The sequence below is a fragment of the Scleropages formosus genome, chromosome 25 (genome assembly GCF_900964775.1).
Source record: "Scleropages formosus chromosome 25, fSclFor1.1, whole genome shotgun sequence".
In the NCBI taxonomy this organism is placed as follows: domain Eukaryota; kingdom Metazoa; phylum Chordata; class Actinopteri; order Osteoglossiformes; family Osteoglossidae; genus Scleropages; species Scleropages formosus.
The window spans coordinates 9,934,403-9,962,282 of NC_041830.1; the positions used below are offsets into that span (position 1 = coordinate 9,934,403).

Sequence of the window (27,880 nt, forward strand, 5' to 3'; positions counted from 1 at the left end):
TGCGATGGACTGGCGTCCCATCCCGGGTGTGTCCCCTCCCCCTCCAGCCTTGCGCCCTGTGTTGCCAGGTTAGGCTCTGGCTCCCCGCGACCCTGCATGGGAGAAGCGGTTTCAAACTGCGTGCGTGTGTGTGTGTGTGTGTGTCTCTTCGGGGTAAGATGGCCTCTACATATTGAACCTCAGTCACACCGAATGCCCTTACACTGAGTCACACTGGTCCTACTGTTCCAGAGAGGACAGTGGGCTGAGCGACGGTCCTCTGCTGTGCGGAGTATGCAGGGAATGTGGAAGGTACACACCTCAAGACCCCAGGAGATGGTGACACACTGAGACTGTGTTCCCTCAGATAGGTACATGGGCAGCAGTTCATCACCGGGGAGATGGAAACTTGTGGTGTCACCCCCTCTGACTTACTGCGTGACCCCATCTTTTCCCCACATTGCCAGAACTGCGGGAAGATCCCAGTGTTTTTCCAGGATCCATAATATGGGCAACAGAATCTGTGGCAGAATCTGTGGCTCTGACAAGGCAACAGTACTTCAGATATTGTGATTATTAACATAATACTATAGTCAGTACAATAATATAAAACTTGTTTCAGTTCCTCTCTTGCTGTAACACCCTTGATCAAGATACTTACTCTTATACAGCTAAGCATTACCTCCGTAAATGGGTGGCACGGTGGTGCAGTGGGAGTCCGTGTCCAGTTCGCACGTTCTCCCCGTGTGCGTGTTTCCTCCCTCACTCCAACGACATGCAGTTCAGGTGAAGTGATGATGTTAAATAACCCGTACTGTGCGAACGGATGAGTGACTGTGTATGTGTGTGTGTGGCTAGCCTGCGATGGACTGGCATTCCATCCATGTGCCCCCCCTCCAAGCCGTACTCCTAGTGCTTCCAGGATAGGCTCTGCTGCCACAACCCTGAGCAGGACAAGCACTTGTTAAACATATATGAATGAATAAATATATTATTATAATGATGAATGAATAAATATATTATTATAATTGTAAGCTGCTTTGGAGAAAAGTATCAGACAAATGAAGAAATGAAGCAAGACATGTAGTGTTACTTCAGCTTGGAGACTTTGAAAGTATCCTGCCCATAATAAGCAGCAGGTTCTGTATTGGTTACAGTGATTTCCTTGCCGTCACAAAGAGAGAGATGGATAGAAGGTTAATTATAATGTACTTACTCTAAATTGCTCCAGTAAAATCACCCAGCTGTATAAAAGGGTATATAATTCTAAGCAGCTGAACACTAAATCGGTTTGGGCAAAAGCATCAGCTAAATGAATAAATATAAATTTAAGTGTAATTACCATATAATTTAAGTTTCACCAGTTTAAAGGGACCCTTTCTGTCTTACTTGCATTTTAGTGGGTTTACCTTACAGCAGTAGAAATCACAATGACCGCAACTGAAAGGGAAGAAAGAAGAGAGGCTCCGTGGAAAATCTTAGCTACGATATGTATCAACGGTTCAGTTTGAGCCCTGTGACCTCTGAACCCGAAGGCTGCCCTACAGAACATCTCAGTCCATGTAACTGGAGCACACGTACATGCACGCATGCGTACACACACACACACACACACACACACACACACACACACACAGTTTGAACCGCTCGTCCCATAGGGGGTTGCGGGGAGCCGGAGCCTAACCCGGCAACACAGGGCGTAAGGCTGGGGGGGGCACACACACACCCAGGACGAGACACCAGTCGGCTGCAAGGCGTCCCACGCGCGACTTGAACCCGAGACCCACCGAAGAGCAGGACCCGGTCAAACCCACTGCGCCACTGCACCCCCTCCTCATGTCCATGCACTGCATGCTAAAAGATCCGTTTCCTGTGATCAATAAGGGCCGGATCTGCCGGGTCTCTGACATTCATTTTCGGTAAAACAACTCTGTGAAATACAAACCTCCAGCGAGACCCCACTGGCGTGCGCAAGAGGGTGCGTAACTGTGGCCGAGAGCAGAAATAGAGCGGCATCGACTGTCCTTGTCAATGTCGCCGAGTGTGGTGCGATAAAGCAAACGGCTAAATAGGATGTGACCCAATAATGTGCTGGCAACGCATTGCCCCACATGGCTAACAGCACAGCGATCTTCTCATCCTCTAGCTTTCCAAGGGCTTGCAAAACGCACGTTAACGTTGCTTCCTCTTTCATGTGGCACCTGTAATCCCACTTGTACCCCCTGCTGAGATTTTACCACGCAGGGTCTCCTATGAACGCGGGTCCTCATGACTGGTTGCACAGTAAACAGTAACGGCCCCCTGCTTCAAATCTCCAGACGGACACTTTAACGGGATCTTTACTGTGCTGGGAAGTTTCATTTTCGCTGAGCTGAGCGCATCTCCCATCTCCCACGTTCACTTCGCTCACATGCTGTCCATTTCCCTACAGGATGAATCGCAATTCAGTGAAATCGGTCGAGTTCAAAAAGTCAAAGCGGTTGAAAAATCGACCGTTTGTGCTGCACTTTAGAAGAAATACAGCTGCGATTAAGAGACATTACACAACAATTGCTGTTTAAAAATATACACATGTAAAAGTGTAATACACACACACACACACACACACACACACACACACTTTCTGAACCGCTTGTCCCATACGGGGTCACGGGGAGCCGGAGTCTAACCTGGCAACACAGGGCGTAAGGCCGGAGGGGGAGGGGACACACCCAGGACGGGACGCCAGTCCATCACAAGGCACCCCAAGCGGGACTTGAACCCCAGACCCACCGGAGAGGAGGAGGACCTGGTCCAACCCACTGCGCCACTGCACCACCGCGCCCCCTCGTCCAAGTGTAATACGCAACAGCTCATTTAAATACCCTATTTTAATGTGATCATAACTGCTGCTACATCTAACAGATCACTTGCAATGCTACAAACCTCTGTGACCTCTGAACTTCAAGGCTTCCCAGTGGAATATATGTCTGACAAACACTTCTACTCTTCGCATCACTGTTCCCTCCCCGTGACATCACACGCTAACCTCAGGGTAACCGTCACATCCTTGGGACATCGCCAGAAATGAGCCACAGTGAAGTTGTGCACACGAAGCAGGTACCATAAAACCAAAGCAACACTGGCACTGCTGACGGTACGAGCCCAGCGGGACCGGTGTGGAACGAAAACCTCTAACCATTAAAAACTGAAATGGTTCTGGTTTCTGGGGCTGAAACCCAGACAGAGAAAGGTTGACCAAATGCTGAGAGATGGTGCAGCATGGAATCGGGCACTTTGGTCATGATTTGGTGTCCAAATCTTTGTGGAAGGCACAGTTCACCTAGCCTTACAGCCTTTAACGCACAGAAACACTGCAAAGAACCTTCTCAACCTTCAGCACCTTCTAAACTTTCACCTACAACATTATTTTCCATCATTAACCGCTGCAGTACAGCCACACAGAACATAGCTATGGGGCCATAAGGAAGCACAACATGAAGAACAAACAGATGGATGCTACATGAAAATCAAATGAAAACATGGTTCTCACTGGAAGCGGAAATGATGAGTCTGAGGTCATCGTACTTTGGGCACATCATGATTAGCCTGGATTTCCCTCTAAAATTAGTAGCAAAGTTGAAGGAAGAAGAGGACGATCAGCAACCAGATGGATGAACTCAACCAATTTGACAACGGACACACCCGTTTTAGTACTAAAGACACAAATGGTGGACAGAACATTCTAGAGACTCCATTTATGTGGTCAACAAGAGGGATGATGACACTTCGTGACAACTGTAGGACACAACTGACCAATAAACCAACCTCCTGGAAAATCGACCATTATTGTATAACTATGTTATTAACCATGACAACTCCTACTGTCCAACTGGGTCAACCTATATTATATATAGGTCAACCATGGAAGTCTGAGAACCTCAACTGACTGTCCAAAGAGAAAAGGAGAAGCATAAAATTCAGAGGTTTTTTCTGGTGACACAAGAGCAGCCCATAACCAAAGTGTTTGAAGTGTTTAAAAAAAAAAAAAAAATAAATAAATAAAAATAAACCCCAACATCCTTCCAGCAAGAACATTCCAGCAAATTCAGCCATCATTCTGGGTGGACATCATGTCCTGCATGTCCACTAAACAACCTGGTCCTCTTCACTTAGTGCATTTCAGCATGGAACAATAAACTGAAAACAGGTTTACCTCAACTTGTCCCCTCCGCCGTCAGACCTGGAAAAAGAAACGGGGCGATTAGATGATCGGACACCGTTGTTAACGAACATCGTGCGAACGGTTAAAACATCCGGATGCTCAACAGAGCCAATCAAGTTCAGCTCCGTTACAAGTCCTTGCCATGGGACTCGAACCTGCAGCCTTCGTGGTTTTCTGTGCCTTTGATCTTATGGCACCTGCCTCCACATCATGACTCAAAGAATGGGTTTCAGGAAGTTCAGCCTGAAGCTCTGCCCACCTTCAGCATCCCCCCCCCCCGGCTGAGCGCAGGGTCCATCTACTCACTTAGCCCAGCGGGAAATGAGCTTCCTGCGCAGCGTGGACACTCCCAGGCGGCAGCCCTGCTTGACAGCCGAGGGGCGAGAGGCCGGCCCCACAGCGCCGCTCTGGACCATGTCCCCGCGTCCCGCCGATGCCGAGCCGACACCCTGCCGCCTCCCGTTCCACCCCGTCCCCGCTGCTCTATCCTCAATGTCACAACGCCCCGGATACCTAGCAGATCTAGCCGTGCGACTCAGCCTGGTGGGCAAGTTCCCCCCCCCGAGCGCACGGCGCTCCGCACCTGGCCGGCTGCAGTCGTCGCTCCCAGGGGACGAGGCGCGGAGGCTTCCCGCCACCCGATTGGCTCACGCCACAGGGAGTTAGCAAATGAATAAAAATGCCAAAGCACCCCCCGGAACGAGGTCCCTTGGGGCTCAAAGAAACACACACTTGAGATTCCCGGTCCAACCGTGACTCGAACCTGCACAACCACGTGTCAGAAGAATCACCCGAGTCCCTGGCTGAAGAGCCAATCGAACCCCTACGTCACCGGAGGGGTGTGGTCATCATCGCCGACGTGGCCTCTCATTGGCCTGCTGAGCGTTGCTGCATCAGCACCTTCCCCGCAGGGCGTAATAAAGCAACGGGCGCAGCGTCTAACGCGCTTCATCGGGACCGGCGCCCTACCCGCGCCCGACACGACGGCAGCTCACGTGAAACGCAGGTGCTGCGAGTTCAGCACATTCGTACACCAGTACAGCGCTACTTTTATGTTCTGACATATAAAACGCAGAGACTCAAAGATGCACCTTTTCAAAGCATTGCAGCATAAACCCTGCCAATCCTCAAATCTTTCAGCTGAAGCCTTGTGTCATTATTAAATATTCACAAACGCAGGCATTGTAAAGATGTTATGAAAGGAGTAACAGTAGAGAACTAGATAAAGTTAAAGCTGACATGAATGTCTGGTACTATTACTAATGTTACTGTTAACCATTATTTAGATGCCCCCTTTGTCCAATACTAGATTAAAAAATTAAAGTGTGAGACTTTTCTATTTATGCAGCAGGGCAATTTTTACCGTATGGGTTCAGTTTCTTGATTACGAGTATTAGAGCTGGAGTGGGATTCAGACGCAGCCCCTTAAGTTTGATTTTTTTTTAATACCCCTCTAATTCCTAGTTTTACATCTTCTGTTACCTTATTTTGGACACTTTTTCCCTTTTGGCACCTTTTACTACTTTACCAGTTCCACATAGTGCTGTTCTGTGTAATGCAACACAGCACTGTAGAAAACTCCGGAAAGTGCAGAACAATTCTTATTACTTGTCGTCATTTTCCATCAGTCAACTGTGACTACAATTAGAATGTCACCCGCTGCCCCCAGCAGAACCGTGCCACGCTGATCTTTCGCGCGACGCTGCTGCAGCTCGTCACTATCCGACATGTCACGGTGTGAAGAAATTGGCCCCAGGTGGATTCCAAGTGCAAACGCAAATGAGGCAGATGAGGCGTTGGGAGTGATGGTCCAGCACACCTGCACAGTCATCGTTTTGGGAGAAATATGCTGAAATGGGACAAGCAGCAGGACACTGGTACAGACCTTCCCATCGTAGCGATGATAATTAATCTTTCTCGTGTGGTCCCAGATTCCCCATCGTAAGCGTTATTCCAGCATCATGGGGGGGGGGGGTGCCATGGACTGACATAAGGTAAACTAGTTAGGAGGGGGTTTACAAGTGTCTGAATTAAATACTAAAGCCTTAACTACCTGCCCCCCCCGAGGAAGTGCGACGTTCTGCACCCCCAGGTACGAAACATTATAGCTGCTGTTCTATGAAAACGCGGACAGTAAAATGAACTACAAGTGAGACAAAGTGTCTACCTGAGCCTGACACCTGCCCCATAATGACCCCACCAAGCCCCACACTCCACCGCAGGGCGATATCCTTAAAGTAATATGCAATTGAGGAAACGGCAATTTATTGAACTTTAAAATGTGTACATCTCTAATATAATTGTGTATCGTACAGTAGCGCTGCAGGGGGCGTAGTGGTTACAGACAGAAACTTGCAATGTGAGGCCCTTGCTTCACATCCCCCTCCTGCTGTAACACCCTAGATTAAGGTACTTACCCTAAAGTGACACAGTAAGAACTACCCCGCTGTATGAAGCTGGTTTTATAAAGAGGAAAGAGAATCAGGGCAAAAAACTACTCATCTATCAACTTTGTTTCCAGTAGGCTTTTTAATGTTATAAACCGTTAGGAACTTAAATTGTTGTGAAAACAATATTAAATACAGATGCCATTTAGGTGAGATAACCCACTAAATACACTGCCGGTTCCAAGGGAATGCAGTGGTATGTCAAATGGAAGAAGAGGACTAAAGGGGAAATAAAACTAACCAGTCCAATTTATAATAATAATAATAATAAAAAAAAAAAAAAAAAAGTAACTTCAATGACTTAATACTTGAACATTTATTATAACCCTAACCCTGAGTGCAGATGGGAACAGACAATTCACCAAACTGGTGAATTATAAAGTTACGCTGCCACTTGCTGACCACCAAATTCTCTCCATCATGAGGTATATTCAAATTCCATACTGATCACTATCAACTGGCATTATATTTTTTTTTTTTTTTTTTTATTTCAAAACCTTATAGAACTCGGTTGTACAATCAGATGTTCACATGCGACTCTCCAGGACCAGCAAACTAAAGTACTTTGAATAAACAGTAATTGATTTAACATTTATACATTTTACAGCTACTTTTAAAATAAAAAAAATAAAAAAAAAACCCCAACTTCACCCAAAATTAACAACAGTAACATCAGAATTTTTATTTTCAATTCTTTACTGCAAAAACATATCTATGTAACTCTTTAAAAAAGAAAGAAAAAAAATTTAGGTTTGAACATATGGAGGGGGGGGGCGGAAATCAAAACACCTAAAAAGCCAGGTTTTTCTCTCCTGGGTTCACTTCTTTGCCTGTGAATGAACTAGACTGTCGGTCAAGGCAGGAAGAAGCTCAACACTAAACTCTGAACGGTCTTTTTGCACACTGAAATTTTTAACCCTTTTCAGCGTTAACACACTGGTATTAACAAGGGTTATTGATATGCTATGATCTAGTGACACATCATTGCTAAAGGTTCACGGTACAAGTGACTCACCGTCATCCGACAATAAGAAAAAAATTCATAACAGTGGTGTCAATAATATTTCACAGCGATACTGACTTAACAAAGTTATTTAAAAAATTCAAAAGTAATAGAAGAGGGTGATAAACATGTAAAAAAAGAAAGCATTAATGCCAAAAACAAACATACAAGTGACAAATGTAACTAGTACTACCCATCTTTCACTAAGTTGTCAGTGTGTAAAAGGTACACGGCACTTTAATTATAGTAATTACAATAATACATAAAAGGACATTTGGTCACACACCAGTAATTCTGCTCTTGATGCCCTGTTCAAATCAGAGCGTTTGATATTTCAGTGCCACTCTGAACGAGCGCGAGCGTGCGTGTGACCTGAGCACATCTCTACTGGCCCCTCATCCTTCTCATCTGCTTATAAAACACACTGCATCCTCAGCATCCAGGTGGACACCTGAGCCCGGAGCATCTGAGATCAGCATTTTTTTAAAAAAATTATTTATTTATTTTTTTTTTGCCATAGGCTGTGGCTGAAACTCACACTGCATTTCTGACTGAGCAGCGCCACCTACTGCCAATATTTGCGACCGTTTCCTCATGGCTTGATTTCTTTGCAAGTCACGGCTTGCGCTCTGCATAAAACGCAGCTGAAGATGCAAAAAGGGCAGATTAAGAGCTTGCAAACGGCTCCAATCGTTCTAGGAAAGCCATCCAACAGAATCGTAAACCTTGAGAAGTGAGACGCTGGAACGGTCTCCATGCCTACAGCTCTTCGTGGGGTGAAAGTGGAACTCTACTCTGCAATCCAAGCTTCAGAACTTCCCATAAAGAGTTACTGATGTTTACATCTCATGACTGTTGAGGCCATGGAAAGTATCTAACTTCATTCTGGTGCGTTCTGGTCAGAGCACTAACTGACCCCAGGGATGACCGTGACTTGACTCCCATTTCACTCCAGATCTACCCAGACACTGGGGGCTCATGGATCCTTTGGGTTCTTCCTGACGTGATGTTGGAACGGCTGTACGGTCCACTCATTAGGCTGCACCACTGTTTTGTTCACCCACTGACACATCGTACGGACCAGCCGTCTGGAGCTCACACTGTACCGCAGAGGTTGGATCGCAGAGGTTTCCATTCAACTCTGAGGGCACTTCTGAGACCGTTGAGGTTAAATGTCCCTCCATCCCTGTGGGAGAGCTCTTACTTGTGACCAGACACACACAAACACACACAATCATATAGCACAAACCTGTCGTCGCGGATGAAGGGACTCAGGAAGTGGGTTGTTTTCGGTGACGGGTGGGCGGAGTCGTCCTCATAGCTGCTCTGCACATTGTTCTGTTGGCTGCAGAAACACACAAAGCACATGCCTCTCAGTCGCTGGTATTAACACATTACGGAGGAAACGCAGCATCGGTCAGCGGACGGAATTCGAACCTGCGACCTTTGGTAATTGATGTAACATTTCCCCAAAAATTACCCATCAACCCAACACCCTTTACCCAAATATTTAACTTTAATCACTTTCAGAAAGACGTCTCCCTACTATGGTACCTAACAACCGGGGATTTTAAGCAGTTAACGTTAAGTGTGTGTCTCAGCCTGGTCGTCTTCCGCTTGCAAGCTCTGACTCATAACTACCGCGCCACCTGCTGTTCATCCCTTAGATATAGAGACTAGATGAAAAGACGCGTAGAGCAGGAGCACAGGAGGAGCCAGCAGGAAACTGGAAAACCAGCAGATGTATCGATATCGCCCATACTGACGCCATACGACATCTTAATTTAACAATGAACGTAAACGTTAGTACGCGTGTCTCTTTGTGCAACTGATACACGGCGCGGCTTCTGGAACGCAACAGCTCTTTTCCAAAGCAGACTCTGCATTCAATAATTTCCGACGCACACTTCTTCCTGCCTTGCGTCAATACGGCGTTTCATTTATTTATTGACTTTACTTGCTTGCATTTTTTTCCCCACTTGACCCTAAGAAGAGCAGCGGTCACAGAGGAGTTGAATAGACTTCTTGATGAACGAGTACTACATTTACATTTATTCATTCAGCTGATGCATTTCTCCAAAGCAACTTATAATGTTAAGCTACTTAATCATTTACCCATTAATACAGTTGGGGAATTTTTACTGGAGAAATTTAGGGTATGTGTACCGCAGCTGGGATTCGAACCTGCGACCTTTTGGTCCAAAGGCAACAGCTCCGAGCACTCCGGTACGAGCCGCCCCCGGGAGAAACACCACAATGTTATTACCCTCCTGAAGGCAGTTTGATGAAAGTACAGTACAGCTAAATTCCACTAGAGGGCACTTCCTCTAAAGACCCTAAACACAGCCCCCCCCCCCCGCAGTGAAGTCTCTGCTGTTCAAGGGCTGAAGTGGGCTCTACGCACTTGAAGACACATGCGCTTAACAGGTTTAATCAACGTTCCATTATTACAGTGAGCAATTGGTTTTTTTTGGTGCCATTGTTTCATCTTTTGCATAAATTATCCAGTACTTAAACCAGCGCAAAAATCGTGCGCCATACTGAGGAGGTCTATTCAATAGCCTCTGTTCCCTCTGCTTAAAATCCTTGTTTACAGCATGCATTTTGTTTTGGATTAAGAGTCCCAGAAGTAATAGTTTCCATATTGCCACAACTCTACTTGTCAATAATGATACGGAAGAGGGGATACCAACACATGCCGACACCTGCACCTGGTTACCATGGCAACTTACATTCACCCAGTTACAGTAAATAAACATCTAGTTGTCATGGCCACCCAATTTTCAAATATGAACCTTCACTCCACAGTAATAAGATGCTGTTTCTTTCCATTACTCACTTCGCACACATGGCTGGAAGTGTCTTCTTGGTCTTGACGTCACCTCAAACCCCTTCCTATCATCCCGCTCACAACACATGCTTTCAGGTGTAGCGATCAAGGCTTTTAGCGGGGCTGGCGATTGAGAATTTTCCACCTGGATCACAACAGCCCAGAAGTCCACCTTCACCTCTCCTATGTTTGCTCATCCAGGGGATCCCAGTGGGTGCGGGACAGGAAATAGGAATCGGTCACTGTGGAGCTGAAGGAAACGAGACAGGAACCAATGGAGGGAGGAGCTCTTCTGCACTCTGCCCTTCACACTCTGCTTTTTCTACTACTCTAGTTCCCCTGTGTGTGCGTGTGTGAGAGTGAAAAAATGAAGTGAATCTTGAGCTTTTGGGAGGAGCTCTGCTCACATGCATGATGAAAGACGCCACTTTTGTTTCCGAAAGGCTGAGCGGGAATGCTATGGTCCTCAGGGACCCCTCTCGACAGGAGGGTGCCGTGTGAGCGAGGCCGCCGAAAAGCTGCTAACCCAGAATGTACCTACCGTACCATCGATGGATGCAACACAAAATGACCACAGCAGAACATCCACACTGTAAACACACAGCACCCTATCAATAGCAACAGAGTAACCGCTGTCATGCGGTGAGAACTTCCTGCTTTGTTGCGTCTGCAAACCTCGGGACCTGGCTCACGTCCCTTTAACACTTGAAGAGAAGCACCACCTGGACTCACATTTACGTTTATTCATGTAGCAGATTCTTTTCTCCAAAGCGACATACATCTCAGAGAAAAAATACGAGCGCATTACATCAACCGAAGGAGCGATCTGGATGCGGACACACGACAGTACAGTTAATTTCTCACATTCCACCATACGAACCAGTATACATCACACGAGGAGCAGCAATAAGGTTTATCCGTTATTCAACAATTTCTAATCCTAAGATTATTAAATTATGATGCCTTAAATTGCCTGGGACCGAAGACTTTGGACACACATTCATACCGAGGTTCATCCTCCACGTCTATGAAACACAAGGACCTGGCAGAAATCCCGAAGAGGGCTGAACACGAAGGGTTAACAAACTGGAACATAAACACTGCCCCGAACATCCTGCACGCATGCGTTTGACACAAAACTCAAACTTCCCAAATCCCACCGCAACGAATCCAGATAAGTTGACAGGTACATCACCCAGCCAGTTGATATGGCGTTTTGTACTCAACCGTACAACGGCGATTCCCCTATGGAGCCGTCTTTTGGAGAGCTGGACAGAGGATACCTCGCTGGTTCAGAAGAAGCTGTACAGGTACTCACTGCGTTCGACAAAGATGCAATGGAGCTGCGCTCTTTCTCCATCTCGGCCACCTCCCGGGACGGTTCCACACACGTCCGACAGACCCCATCCAACTACCGTAACCCCGTTCGGGTTCGCATATTAACCTCTGGGAAGTGCAGCGACAGCAGTCCGACAATGAGGCACGAGGAAACTGAGAACGAAAACAGCAAATCGACAGCGACACAAGGAACCCAACCAACCGGTGGGGAAAACCTAAAAACTCCCAGAATGGAAGCTTATGAAAGCCAAACAACTGCAACAGGCAAATTATTAAAAATAAATAAATAGTAATAAAAAAAAAGGTCCAACTCCCTGACATTTTACATGCAGTCCAAAACCCTGAACCAGGAGTTCAACGCAGGTGAACCCTGCTACCAAGCAACAGTAGGTAGCGCAGTGGTTAGAGCTGTTGCCTTGCCATTGGAAGGTCCCAGCTTCAGTTGCCTCCCTCCCACTCTAATACCGGTAATCAAGGGACTTACCCTGAACTGAGACGGTAAACAACACCCTGATGTTTAAATGGTTACATATCACTAAACGTAGCTTAGCGTACAACCCTCACCGCTTCGCCCATATCCAACTACTTCTACAGACATCCGTGACAAGTGTTCAGGTGCCCAGAATGCTCTGCAGAACACAAGCGTACAGTTTTCTTGAATCCTGGTCATTTCCAGAAAGGAAGTCAGAAAAGTCCTGTACCGGTGAGAACCAGCGGGGTGGTGCCGCCGCGTTGGCTTCACAAACCGCACGGATATGAAGGTTAACACTAAGGGATCGCGTGAGGGGTACGGACGTGCCGGCACCGGGCTCGGGCACGCTTTGTAGGAGCTAGTCAACGGCTCAGTGCCACAAAGCTGGAGGTCAAGGGAACCGAAGCCCCGGGAAACCAGGGAGAGCTGCCGGTGGCGTAGAAGTTACGGTTGCCGCCTTTGGACCCAAAAGGTCGCAGGTTGGAGTCTCACCTCCAGCTGTAATACTCTTGAACAAGGTACTTACCCTAAAATTGCTCCAGTAAAAAAGTTACCCAGCTGTATAAAAAGAAATTGTAACTAACTAACTGAAGTAATGTAATGTAAAACTGGAGAACAGGAACCGTCAGCCTCAGAATGAGTTTTATCGTCACAACCGTGCGGGAATGAAAATGCGTAACCTGTGCGTTTGCACGAAACGGGACCATGAGCAGATTAAAAGGTGTGATGGTTAATATTGCGCAAACAGCAGTAGAGAAATAACACAACGGCTTTTATTTCAAAGTCATCGAGTCGTGTTGCGCACCCATTCAGATTTTTCGCACAGCTGCCATTTCCAGTGGATTCCTATCAAAACGCTGCATTTTACAACCCTTTCCTTCTCGGGATTTTAATGGAACATAAATATTCATATTCAAATTCATAACGGAACAGCTTGCAGGATTTTCATTTGGGTTCAACCGCTATGGTCGTGCGCTTCAAATATTACGGTCTTGTGCTTAATCTTGATGGAACATCCAGATGGTTTGCAGTTTTTATACTGAATGTTCTGGAATGAGGGTCGCTAACTTTGCACTTATTTTCTACGTATACTGGATATCTGATGTTAACGGACTGCCCAAATGGTGTGCAAAACCTTCAATGTTCAATACTGTAAATGTTTGGTTTCATTTTGTATATATTCTCTGTGCTAATAAATACTTGGGGAGGAAAAAAAAAAAAAAAAAAAAACAGATATGGAAGAACTTCTAATGGAATAAATGGTCAAGAACATTTTTTCCAGCACCACAAAAACCTGAGAACACACTGACTTTGACGGGCAGCATGTTGGTTTCATGCGGTCGTGGCAATAAGAGGCTGAATCAAGGCCAACTCCATCCGTCACCGCGTGCCAAACCTCCACCCCTCCTCCACCTAATTTATAGCCACCATCAAGCAGAGCTGACAGTAAAATTAATATGGAGCATCTTAACCGAATCTCATCGGCATTCAGTTCTTGATACTGAAACTTTCCCTACGTGAGCAAATTTTATAAGATGTTAATGTTTGCAAAATTCAGCAGGGCTGCACGCTCCTCTTATACTCTCAGGACTGTCTCGGTACCGCAAGTTACCAGGAATTACTGCCTCTTCCATTATACTTCATTATTTCCCCATCATTTAATGATTTTCACAGAATCTCCTCAAAGTCAGGATCTAGAAATCACAAGGACTGAGGTCAACAAAAACCTGAACCATTTCAAGCTGAATGTTTCACTCAACAGCAGGACCCCTTCTGAAGCTTAAACCAGGACCGAACCAAGCACCACCTGGTAAAAGCTTCCTGTCTGATGGCCACTATGTTCTCTAAGAAGGTGAGCAGGCCTTAGTCCTTTAGGCAGCGAGACGCCAACACAGTATCATAGACTGAAGGCGGAACATCTGAGCGTTAAAGCAAATAAAGCAGGAGGAGCGTGTAGAGGTGCAAGTCCAAGAATGATGCCGCACCGACCTGCTTTCACAATCACGGTTTTTCTTCTCGCGCACCTTCAGCCAGCGCCTGAGCAGGGAGCGCTTTCGAAGCGGTGAGGCGCTGGGCGTGGAGCAATTTGACCACGGTCCATCCTCGTCGCTCGAAGGCGTGATCTCGATGGAGGGAAGCTGCAGGTACTCCTTGAAAGTGGATCCCGAACGTTGCAGCCTGGTTTCCACTGCTGCAGGCTCCCACTCGCCCGGTGTATCCCTGGAACGACGCATTCGGAAACGCCTTTGCCGTGGCGTGCGGCTGGACGTGGGGAGAGGGGTGCGATTCGACGTACCAGGTGCTGCCGCCTTTGCCCCAGCCCGAAGCCCTGATCTTGCTTCCGCACCATGATCCCCTGGGACCTGAATCTGAACAACGGGGAGTTGGATCAGGGTGTCCGCCATGGTTCCGGTACCTTTGCAATGGTACTGAGCCTCAGAGAGGGAAGACGGGAGGAACCCAGCTGTCTGGATGGGCTGCAGCGATAGCAAATGCTCTCTTCGTGGCGGAAACAGATGGCTGAGCCGAAAAAACGGTTTGAGGAGAAAAGCTTAGTTTCACAGCTCGATTCCCCTGTTCTGCTTATCTAGCTTCTTCCAGGTGTTTCTGCTGCTCCTGAACCCGTGAGTTGGAGTTCACAGGAAAAGTAGAAGCCGTTTTGTCATGGGCTGCGGAATCTTGTGCTGCTGTTCTCAGGATCCTCCATTATCGGGCATTCCCACGGTCCTCTGAGCAGGAAAAGGGTCTGGATGATGAGGAAAATGGGACCATCCTGACTCTGGGGTTCCTTTCTCATGAAGACTAGATGAAAGCAGATGCCGTTAAGCATGCAGCATGGACGTCCGGTATCCCCTTGAGAACGGAATGCAGCTCCTCCTCGCACCCACAACGCCGTGCTCAGGATGACGATGCTTCTGGGGAAGCCTAAAGATCAGAGCACGATCACAAGAATCTGGCACGGGATCAAGGCAAGCGAGTGCATATTCAGAGAAAAATATACAGAGGCACAGACACATACGCAACACTCGCACACCACCACACTCTTCCCCTTGTTAAGGACCCAGTCTCGACAGCATGGTCTTAGGCGCCTAACAGCTAGCAGTTATATCCAGCCTACTCCAACCGGACTGAAGCACCTCGCTGTCGGCAACGAAGGGGAGTTTCCGTGTCACACAACAGTTCTGCTTTCTGTGCTTCCTAGTGACGACACATCTTCAGTGGAAAACCAGCATTTACTACTGGTGATCAGTCAACTTCGGCAGCACTGGTGAGAAACACTCCTGCGACTCACTTCTACGAACAAGCTGCGGTTGAACCTATCTCAAAAAAATATGTCCGGAGCCTGCACAGCACGAGTATGACCGGGTTGTCCAACTGCTGCTGCTCCCCACCTCGCTGTGTTGTGGGCACAACCATGGTGAGAATGCGACCTTTGCGCAAACCTTGGGGATTCGACGAGCCATGACCTACTTGGCACTACCTCTGGAAACTAACTCCACGCACTTCTGCAAACCACCCGGTTCTGGACACGCATGCTTGCTCGCTTTTGAGAGAAAACCTGCAATCTGCTGACCGGTGCAGATCGGTGAGGTTGGCGAGCGCATCACCAGTGAAACAATCTACAGATAGACGAGAGATTCTTCACTACTTCTAGTCAACCCAACTGGCGACAAACTCGCATTGTGACCAACACCTCTCAACTACTTCTATAAACATAACAGTCATGGTTGTGGTTTCCCCCAGCTCTGAAGTGAAATGAAATGCTTATTTAAATTCTTTCAGGACAGCATTGAAATGTTGACAAACATCAAGCGCTGTGAAAGTACTTCTTCACGCTTTCATTTTCAACGTGTACCTGACATCCAGGACACGAGAAGCTTTCTAGTTGGGTAAATCTGTCTCAGAAGTTCTCTCTATGAGGGAATGCACTTGGAGTGAGACCCACACTATCCAATTTCTGCAAATTATGTTCGTTTACATAAAAGCATAACAAGCACATTACCTTACTATACTTAATTGCTCACTATAGCTGACATTTTTCTTTAAAGCACCTTCCGACAACTTTAAGCTACTTACAATGCTTTACCCATTTATATAGCAGGGTAATATTTACTGCATCAGTTTCATGTAGGTACCTCTACCAAGTACACAACAGAAGAAGGTGGGATTTGACCCCAGTACTTCAACTCCAAAGGCAGTAGCTCTAACCATTACACCACCTGCTACCCCACAAAAAAAGTTGATGAAAACTAACTGCTGCAGAGCTCTTGTGAGTCACCAGGATAGTTATCTGAACCGGTGATGAAAATGCTGCCGTCACCCTTGAAAAGATAACTAGCAGAAAATCTTGCAGAGATTGGGAGTGTGCTAAGCAAGGAAAATAAATGTACATCTCTGGATCTAAGAGCCCACTAAACTTCCTTTCAAAGGTTCCGAAGTCCACCAAACCTGTGGAAGTTTAACGGTTTAAACTGGGGTAAAGATGAGGCTTTCAGACCTCCATATGGAGATGCTACTGGGTGCTTGATGAGCTTCCAATAAAGGCCACAAAAAAAAAAAAAAAAAAGCTTGGGAGTGCTGCACTCATATTTCAGATAGACATGGTCCCGTATGGCCACACTGACCAGCCTGGCATTCCATCAGGAAGGGAACACAGATGATCCATTGAGCCCCACCATTCACTTGGAGGCCCTGCTTCTCACAGCAATTCCTTTCCTTTCTTGAAGTACTTCCAAATCCAGCATGCTTTGGTTTGGACTTCAAGCAGACTGCACTGACTATACTTGGGTGCAGGTGCCCAGCTGTGGTCCACTCAAGTATGAGCATGCTCTATAGATGCTCATGGGAAAAGGAAGTGGCTTTTAAAAAAAAAAAATGAAAAGGGCATAACCACACAGCTGAAGTACTGCCCTTTACAGCAATTCTCATCTAACAGGTCTACGTCTTCCTCTTCCACAAGCACATCAATTTCAGTTGACAGAAGAGCGGGGTAAATATTAAAAAAAGTAGGTGTTGTAGTAATCTCAACATCAGTCTAAATCACCTTGGCCTGCCATAAACCCCAGTCAACATCAGCTACATCATCTGCACCTCGACCCCCGTGGACAAGACAAAGAAAGCGTGATGGAGAATTCCCCAAACGGAGAAGTGGAACCAGTCCCCGTTGTTTCAATTGCATTTCCGTATGGTTGTGCTCTTATCTAATCTTCCCAAGTCTTCTGGTCTTCTGTTTGTCATGTTCTTCTCTTCAGTGGCATCCCTCACTTCCTCCTGAGCTGAAACCCACTTGCCCAGGTGAACAGGTTTCAAAAGATGGAACTGTTTAGATTGTTAAGCCCTTTAGCTGTGCAGTGATTCTTTCTGCCCATAAAACAGCAGTGTTTCATAGGTTGGAGTTCAGCTGACATGACAAACAACACTCATGTCTGCAGCCAATCGCAGTACTGCTGTTGCAAAGGGTTGTCTATGCTATATCCAGCACAAAAGAAACCAAAACTAGATCACCTGGCTATTTTACTGCTCTGCTTCAGATTTCAGTACCTGAGACAGTGAAACATTGAAAATGAAAACGTCATCCCTTCAGTACATGCATTTGACGGACAAGACGGTCAAAGGATGTACGCCTCGATACCTGCAGGAGCCGATTACTCCCTACACTGAAGCAAGAGTGCTGCGCTCCTCTACCTCTGGAGGCTTTGTGGCCCCACTGACAAGGGGTCCTAAATCAACAGTTCCCAGTTCAGCACCCACGTAACAGAACAAACTCCCTCTGTTCCTCAAAGTTGCTGAATCCCACTTGACATTCAAAGGGGTCTCAAAGCAATGCCTTTGACACCCATTTCTCTCCTAATCTCCAGACATCTACATAAATGAGTCCAACACCATCTGCTATGACAATCTATTTGCTTTTTAATATCACTTCCCTGCTGCCACCACGACCCTACTAGGACAAGCAGGATGGAAGATGGATGGATGGATATCATTTCTATATGCACCTACTTGAGTAATGTGAACCACCAACAATCCTACAGAGATTTCAAGTGTCACACTTCAGGATTACACACTGCGTTAACAATGGAAGCTCAGGAGTTTAATAATGACTTGGAATGAATCTCTCAAAGTCTGCCGATTGGGAACTGAACCTGTTGTTACTCAGAGCGGAACAAGGAACTCAACTTGCCTTAAATAGCAAATCTTACAAACGGATAGAATTGTGAGTCTGCATATGATGACATGGCAAATGGGGGCTTGAGTAGGAACTAGAACAGCAATAACACTGCAGCATTATTATTATAGCTCAAGAAGAATGCTGTAAGTTTACCCTCCAAATGAAAGGCTCTAAAAGGCATCCAGGATGTCCTAACAAGTCTAATGGGTACAAACAAGGGCATGGAACACAAAATGAACTTGGTACCCTCCTTGGAAACCTCTAGGTGTCACAGTCCTTAAGGGCCTGGAGTTTTTTTATGCATTTTAGATTACCTTAATTTAAATTGGTAAATTCTGTACAAACCTATGTAACGGGATCATTTTTACCGCATCAGTTCACAGTAAGCAATCTTCAATGATAATCCCTGTCTGAAACCCAAAGGGGCTGAAGACCTTGAGAAAGATGGAAGAGCAAAATCTGTTTTGCAGCTTTGGACACTTTGATAGGAATCTATAGGGCATTAGTATGGGAAATTGATGTTTTTAAGCAGCACAGCATTGCCAAGCTTTCATGGCCAGGCAGGCAGTCAGTCAGGATGCAACATTGTGAGTAAGGAGAAATACCGCACTTTTAGAAGAATGTTGGGGGCTGATGGTAATGCACCCATTTCAATCGTACCCTTCGGGGCTCGAGATCGTGACTTCCCGCCGACTTCCTGTGCGGTACTCGCAGCTCGATGTTAAAAGGCACAACCATTTGAGATTTGCAGTAGAAGCGCAAACAACACGAGGTGGTAATGAGGTGAGAAGAGCGAGCGCAGCGTGAAAGGATCAGGCCTTACGGAGGACACATGGCGCGGCACATTGCGGATACAGAGCGGGGAAGCATTCCTCCTTCGTCTGTGTCATTTTACCAAAACACACCATTGGAAACAGGAGAGCGCTTTAAAAAAAAAATCTGGCCAAACTGGAGAAGAAACTGCAGATCTGATGAATCCAGGAAAGGAAGGTCAGTGGCGATAAGGAGGAAGTCATGCGGTTTCCACGGCTGGGGGAGCAGGGCGCTCTTCAGCGGAGATGTTACGGCCTGCTCACCTCTAGCTCGTCCAACTGGAAAAAAGTCAGAACTGAAAACGGACCCCTTCCCCCCTTTCCCACTGAAAACAGCACCAGTCCATTTACACCAGGGACGTCATCCTTCGCTACCGTTTCTCCTTTATTACAACTCATTCCGAGGTCTCCAGTCGTATCCATCCCTAGCATCCCACATCCTTAAGCTGAACCACAAAGTTCCACTGAAAACGTCCAAAGAATAAAAATACAGCAAAAAATCAGTGTTTCAACAGTGAAGACGCGCGCGCACGCGCACACACACACACACACACACACACACACACACACACACACACACGGGATATTTCATTGAGGCCTGGAGTAAAAACCTTAAGACTTAAGTATTTTTTTAAGTTAATTAAAGAAGATGTTGAGCAACAGGCTGCCTGGGAGCACAGAAATACAATCAAAACAAAAACAAAACAAAAAAAAAAAAAAAAAAAAAAAAAAATACCTGACTGGATTAAATAACAATGCTGGGGGGGAAATAAATAAATCAATCAATGCCGATGCAGAAATAAAGTGAAGTCAAGGCAGCCCTAGCTAAAACACACAAAAAAAAAGCATCGCATACTGCAAGAGAAACGGATCTCGGATCAGATTCTTTTTTTAAATGCAACAATATAAGGCACATTATGAAACCCACATCGTGCAGATGTTGCATAATCATTCGATGGGTGAACCGCGAGATCGTGAGAGAAGCGATACACTGTAGCCGGGCGGGAGGATGGATGAGCCCATCACGAACACCGGCCCGGTGGGACGGAGACCAAAACGAAACACACAGCCTACCTCCGCGGACCTCTTCTCAGCACCGAGGGCGACTTAACCGCCTAGGTTCTCACGCGTACCCGCCGTTAAACACATATCGCCATCAATCAGTTTAATTAACGGTATTTAAATTCACGTCGCCTTCGGTTTTCAGATTTCCTCTCCTCGCGGATCAAACCACTCTTCCAACAAGGGGGGGGGGAGTTAAAGTTACAATCAACAACATTTAAGGAATATAATTCACCATCAGTGTAAAACAAATTCTAAATAATAAGTCTACAGTATAAACAGGAGCTTTTTCAGATAAATAATTTAGATAGAAAAAAATTGGTGGGCGTTACAAAATATAATAAAAAGTTCACCCCATATTTTGAAATATGGGCCATACAAAAGCGGCTGAGCCGTCTTATTTATAGCGGAGCGGACTGACGCGGAAGCCGCCCAATAAATATGCTGCGTGTTCTAAGAAGGCGGGCTTTTCCCCACAAGAAGCCAATGATATGTAAGGGGGCGGAGCCAACAGGTTCCGCTACGTTTCTACAGATACGACTTCGGTTGGAGGTGGGTGTGCTGCGTGGAAATAAACGCAAAACGGTGGAAAGAACCTCGTTTCACAATTACACTTTACAGATACTCTCAGATTATTACCAAAACTTCCTAGTAATTTCCAATTGTGCATCTCCATAAGATAGAATTTATTCAAATAATTAAATGGTGAGCATTTTTAAAAAATTTCCACCTCAAACCTAAGCACACGGGTTGAAGGTCAATTATTCAGTAGCAAAACGATAATTATACAATTTATTTTTTTGTAAAATTTCAAGAATAATCAAACATTGGACTGACGCTGTCACAGTATTTTTCCGGGACCACGACAAATTCCATTAAGTGACTGAAAAACAAACCCATGTTTCATCTTAATATGTACTCAGACAAAAATCTGTATAGGGCCTACTATAATTTGTAGGCTGCCTAATAAAGATTTTTGTACTAAAGCATCCTCATAAATTTTGCAGTGTGCCTCCACTAGGAGGGCGCGGTGGCGCAGTGGGTTGGAACGGGTCCTGCTCTCCGGTGGGTCTGGGATTCGAGCCCCTCTTTGGGTGTCTTGCAACAGACTGGCGTCCCGTCCTGGGTGTGTCCCCTCCCCCTCCAGCCTTATGCCCTGTGTTGCCGGGTTAGGCTCTGGGACAAGCGGTTCAGACAATGTGTGTGTGTGTGCCTACACTAAAGGTTGAGAACAGCTGACCGCAAGATGTGGCAAAATGTACCTGTTGTTCTCAGTCTTTCTCCCTCCTGACTCACTGACTGTGGCGCCCGCGATTCCCCTGGTTCCACATGCATTATTCTGGGAGGCGACGTCATCCTCTTCAGATGCTAAACGTGACCTTTCAGCTGTGCCGTGTTGGTGCGGACCACAGGGGTCGGACAGCACCGCATGGGTATGTGTTGGCTGGCATGTGGGCCTCAGAGTGACCTTTGTGTGGTACCGTGCCCTCGGCCTGGATGGAGCAGGCTCCCGCCCCCCCACACGACTCAAATCCTTTGGTCCGTTTCTGCTAAGCGATAAAGAGAGAAAAGGACACAGTCGGACAGAGGCAAACCCGCATACACTCTGCATATGACAGCAAAGATACCATAATACTACCAAAGCACTGTGGAAATGAGAGAAATCTGCATGAGAGCAAGAACCATGGGGACACAAGTGGAGGACAAAATACTCGGGAGAGACTATGCGGTCAGCAAATGTCGACAACATCTATGCGGTTGAGTGCGACGAGATGCCTTCCGGAATCCATATATAATAGAGGACACCCAACATCATGCTGCAGCATCTATCTCTATATCCATCCGTCCATCCGTCCGCCTGCCATTCATCCATTGGAACTAGAATTCTGATCAGATGGACGCAGCTTTAAATATTACCCCGGTCCTGTAACTAGACTGTCCCTCTGACAAAGGGTTTACATCCCAAACTAGGTGTTGGTGCTGTACTGTAGTCCTGAGCAATATGAATTTTATAAGGCCCATTATGAAACGGGTTAATAATCATTCACAATGACGTATGCTGATCCGGATAAAAACAGCTGCAACGCAAGCAATTATAACTTCATTTAACCAGAAAGCTTAGAAAGATGATGGTATCTGATACCCTCACTCTGATCAGATGACATTTCTGTCCCCCCTAAATGGTGACACAGCAGAAAGCCCATTGATTACACGACGGCTGTAGAATTTGACCTCTGGCAGACATGGACGTCAACGAGACCATGTATATTGGATGTGAAAAATTAACGTCCATGAAGCCCAATGTAATGGTGACCATCTGGAAGAACTTGACCATCAATGGTGGGTCATGAACGGGGAGCTCAAAACGGACGAATCGTCAGCAGCGTGACCTGCGACTGGACTAAAACGACAAGAACCGGCTGACTGCCCAACGGAGCAGCGCAAGTTGGAGTTGTCAGTTACATTGGCTGTAGGAAACACGTCCACCATCCTGAGAAGAGCGCAGAAGAAGCTGGTGAATCCTGCGGCAGAACAAATCGGCTCCAACAACAGAAGGATGAGTCTTAGGTTAGGGGCTGGGGTTTGCACCTAAGGTATAGTAACCTCATGTCTCATTTACACCCCCAGTGGATCTCATTTCCCCTTGGATTAGCACTTTGGAGATTGCTTGGAAGATGCTTTCATCCTGCAACCAGTAAAAGGCCTAGAAGGGTCCTCCTGTTGTACCCTTCACCTAGGTACTAGACATGAATTACATCCACATTTACACATTTAGGAGATGCTTCCCTCATAAGCGACACATGACTCAGAGTAAATAACGGTGCGTGAACAACAGCGAAGAGCTTTAAAAACACTCATAAATTAGTCGAGTAACACACCTAGGAGTAAAAAGCGGCATAACGGTAAAAGTACCCAGTTACCAAAGCCGTTAGAAACGCACAAAGGATAAGAAGGATTATGAAGTCCAGCCTCATGTTTCTGATTCTTCTGCCTGGTTTACTGCTGAGATGATGAGGTGGATTCTATTCTGCCCAAGTGGTCCTTCGACAGGAACAGTAACGGTTGTGTTTCGAGCAGTGAAGTGTTCTGACTCATGCGCAGTGACTCACAAAGGACTGCAGTGGTTTGGGGGGTAAAAACCAGAAAAATATGATTCCCATGACGAGTGGCGCCTCGCTTCTCAGAAGTCTGTAATTTATCACCACAAAACAAGGATTTTTTTTTTTCCCCTCTTAAATTTGATTTAGTTTGTCTTAAACTTGCTTGCATGTCGGTGTTCTTGCATTTCTCACTATTTTCAGTGGAAACTGAGACAGAAGCAGTCAGAATCAACGATGGCCAACAAAATCTACACATGTGCGTAAGGAGGTGGCGCTACAGGATTCACGGTTTGTCTGGACAGCAGGTGGCGTAGCGGTTATAGCTACTGAGGACCCGGGTAGTGAAAAAAAATTACCCAGTAAAGTAAAAGTTACCCAGTTGTACAAATGGGTAAATAGGACACTTTAAAATAGTGTCAGAAAAATCAACAAATGTAAAAAGACCCCAAAGTTTTGACTGGTGTGTGGACACACACACACACACACACACACACACACACACACACACACACAGTTCATCACATAAGGCCACACGATGCACTCCTTGTCATTGCCAGATAACAATGGACACCCAACGACTGTGACCATTAGTCATCAGTCCAATTCAAGAGCTGCAGCAGCTTCCGTGGGGCCCCTGAAGAGGTTCCTGGGGAGAAGCGCTGCTCTGCTCCTCGGTCCCGTGCGGGTGGACCTTCCGTCTCTCTGACACGAGATGCCGAATGTCGGCCAGCATGGAAACCCGCAACGTGAGTGGGAGGACTTCAGTGCGTGTCCTGCTTCAAACACACAGATCACACACATTCCTTAGCTGACACAACCTCAGACATATAGCAAAGTATTAATGTACTTTTATACTTTTATGCAGTGCAATTCTTAAGGTAAACAGGGGTAAAACTGTATCACCCTGTGGCCCCAAAGGTGGATCTGCCCACCTTTACTTCTTCAACTTATCCAAAGGTTACATCCTTTCATATAAATGATGAGCAGCAGCCTTGGAATCAAACCCCCAATTGTCCTGTAGTTCCCTTCATCAAGGTATTTACGTTGAATGATACAGCAATAATAACCCTGCTGTATAAATTGTTGAAACATTGTAAGGATCTTAGTGTAAAAACCTTACAAAAAAAAAAGTAACCTTGGAGAAAGGTATAATAATAATAATAATAATAATAATAGTGACCATACATTGAACTTAAAGCACATGGGCTCTGGAGAGCTGCTGTGTCTCACACAAATGTGAGGGAGACGGATGCTGTGCAGGGTAGTAAAACCCGCTATTTTGGGTGTTTTTTTTTTTTTAAAATTACCCTCTATTTCTTTGTCATCCAGCACATATGTAGATCATATCCCATGTGTCCATTTTCACCATGGAGACCACAAGAGCTGAGACAGTAGTTAAACACACGCAACCCAAAAGGTTGTAGGTTCCACTCCTCTGAAGCACTCCAGTGACATAGAAAGTGAATATTAAGTGCTGTATATACTGCTTTTTTTTTTTTTTTTTTAATAAAAAACAAAATAACTGCTACCTAGGTACGTACGCACACTGCTAAACCAAATGACCCCTCTGAGCACATCATGGGATCAAAGCACACAGACACAAACAGAGCTAATTTTAACACGGTACTGTATGATCTGTCACCATGCATGACTTGTCACACCCTGAATTGCCTAATTTTTGCCTGCCTCTCTTGTTCCCTTTCTCCATCCCCGATTCTAGCATGTTCTATTGTTTATATTCTTGAATGAAGGTCCAACAGGGTGGCCAGAGCAGCTGAACCTGGGGCTGCCTTGTTGGAGGTGGTACTTCCGCTTTCAGACGCGAGCTGGCGGTGGTGAAGTTGTGCTTCGACACGCGTGGTGTGTGGCTGCGAGATTACCGCACTGGTTACTGCACTCACCACTGGACAATACTCAACCCCATAAAGCAGAAGCTGCTTAGCAGGGGGCGCTGTTGCGCCCCAAAACAGAACCTCCCTCACGGCATCCAGACACCGACCACACACCCAACATGGCCTTTCTAACCCGGATCGCCCTATATCACCTCTACGCCTACATGACCCTATACTCCAATGCTCAACTCAAACCCGCCCTGCTCGGTTTAGGGTCCATCTGTACTTCCCTGTGCAGCAAAATTCCACCCACCCACCCACCCACACACACACACACACACACACACACACACACACACACACAGTGTCAGAGTAAACAATAGAGAAAAATAAATCACACTTACCTGGGCTCCCAATTTGGAACAGGGTGAAAGGTAAGGATTAAGAGTCAAGTCTGCGGGTGCGAGAGCGAGAGGAGTGGCTTTCCGCAGGGACGACTTCACTCCAGGACCGGGGAGGGAGGCGTCGCTCATCCTGCCCGGCCCCCCCTCCCTCTCTCTCTCTCCCCTCCAATCGCTCTTTTGCTCACACGTCGAAGGTACCAGCAACCCCCATCGAACCCGCACCTCCCACGCTCGCCTCATTCCAACCTCTCCAGCCACAAATTACCCTGACGTGTACTCAAGTGGGTGCTGCCGCGAGTGGCCGCTGTCGACAGCATCCCTCCGAAGCGCCCTCGTAAATCACTTCCCAGAAATCATACGTGGAGTCGCGGGTTCGAGAACGGGAGCTACGACGAGGCCCTGCTTGGAGCCCCTCGAAATGATGCCTTCCACACTGCTCTAATTCTGAAATGCCAACAAAGCCCCCCAATGGGGCGCGGCTTCCGCCGGGTGAGCCGGAGAGAACACGCGGGCGACTTTGAGGTTGACGGGCTGCAGGAGAGTTCAAAGGAAATGTCAAAATCACGGAAGGCCCTTCACTGACCGCCCGCGCGGACCCTTCGAAATCAGGTGGAACCGAAGCGGACTCTCGCCATCTGGGGTTCAAAGGAACTTTAAGTGTGTTAAATACCTTTTCGCTAACTTGTTAAGAGCTCAGAGGCAAACTACTAACGGGTCAGGGGGCCTGCGACAGCTCCGCTGGAGGGTCCGGGAGCTGCACTGGTGCAGCTCTCGTACGGGTGAAGGAAGGAGGTGTGCAGAACTGCCGAGGGGCACGATTTCAGTAGTACAGGAAGGAGGGAACAGCAAGGCGGTGTGCGTCAGACACACACACACACACAGCTGAGCAAAGCAATCCATTAATTGCAGAGCGTGGTGGTGTAAGGACTTTCTATTTTTGTAAAAAGGTAAAAATGACAGTAATAATCCCCTGAGTCCTTACTGCATTAATAACACTGAAAAAGGCATTCAGAATCAGTTGCTCTTGTTCCAAAAATGCTCTTTAGATACGTTGAAGGATACAAAGCCCATAAAGCTTTGAGTCGCCCGTCCACGCAACTGAAAGATCACATTCCTTACAATTACATGACCATTTCTTCAGTTAGACAAGTCATTTATTCTATACAGTATATATATTTATTTTCTTACTGTATCACATCCAGGATACACAGGTGGGATTCCAGCCGCAGTCCCCCCGTGCATGGCATCAGCTCTAAATACTACATCCCCTGGTGTCTCCACATATTAATTACCCTAACAATACAGCCCTCTCAGAAAGGAAAACTCATTTAACTGGAAAAGTACTAATGAATTCACATCTCCATTTTTAATTTTACATTTTCACCTAAAAACAATTAGAAGTCACATATAACTAATGCGGTTATGAGTATGCATGATACCACAGTAAGCCTGACAAACCTCAAAAAAAAAAAAAAAAAAAAAAAAAAAGGCAGAACAAACAAAAGAAAAACCATATAGACCTAGAGGTTCAGGCTTTGCCAACCTCTGTACAGTGCAGTGATTTTCAGCACCACCTGTCCACTGTGGCCTCTTTAATTGTCAGTAACGACCCCCACAGGCCTCAAGCTCCAACTCAACCAGCTGACAGTTCCCTGAGCATGGCTCCATTGTACCGCGGTATTATATTTATCCTTCCGCACACTCCAAGGAGCAGGGCTGAGATGTCCGGAGTCAGCGGAGCTGAAAAAACTGCCAGGGTGGGTGGGTGCATGCATGCATGTGTCGGTGTGTACGAGTGTCAGTGTTGGGGTTGGAGACGTGTGCGTTTCGACAGACTGGACCTGGATGGAAACTGCTCTGAAGCACCACAGTGTGTAAATTCCCAACAGTACATCTAGAACAATGACTGTGTGTGTGTGTGTGTGTGTGTGTTTTTTGAAGTTGACAGCTGAATTATTCTGGAAAGCTCCATGGGAACACAGAGCCTCTGTCATTTTAATTAAAGCTCCTGAGAAAGTGCTTTTCCCACCGTTCATTCTGCCATAATCCAACGGCTACCGCTTTAATTATTTCTGGACAAACCTGGGATTTTGTCCACCTCCTACTTTGCCAATGTGCTCTGTCCTCAGACGAATGAGGATTACATAGAGAATATGTTTCACAACCAGCGTGACAGGGAACTGAGCTTCTCTGTTTATTTGTACAGCGACCCATTGACAATCTCAGC

General features: G+C 46.4%; 1 protein-coding gene across 4 annotated transcripts in view; it reads right to left on the minus strand.

Moving 5' to 3' along the window:
- The window catches only part of gramd1ba (GRAM domain containing 1Ba), a 70,802-nt gene that overhangs the window by 32,396 nt on the left and 10,526 nt on the right, over positions 1-27,880 (minus strand). The window contains exons 1-3 of one of the 4 annotated variants that reach the window (XM_018731304.2): positions 14,263-15,181; positions 8,883-8,978; positions 4,175-4,201 (exon numbers count right to left, since the gene is read on the minus strand). In XM_018731304.2, the coding sequence (XP_018586820.1) occupies positions 4,175-4,201; positions 8,883-8,978; positions 14,263-14,678 (539 nt within the window). In that variant the 5' untranslated portion in view covers positions 14,679-15,181. Of the gene's footprint in view, positions 1-4,174; positions 4,202-8,882; positions 8,979-14,262; positions 15,182-27,880 lie in introns of those variants that run through there. The other 3 variants (XM_018731305.2, XM_029249230.1, XM_018731306.2) reach the window with 3 other exon arrangements.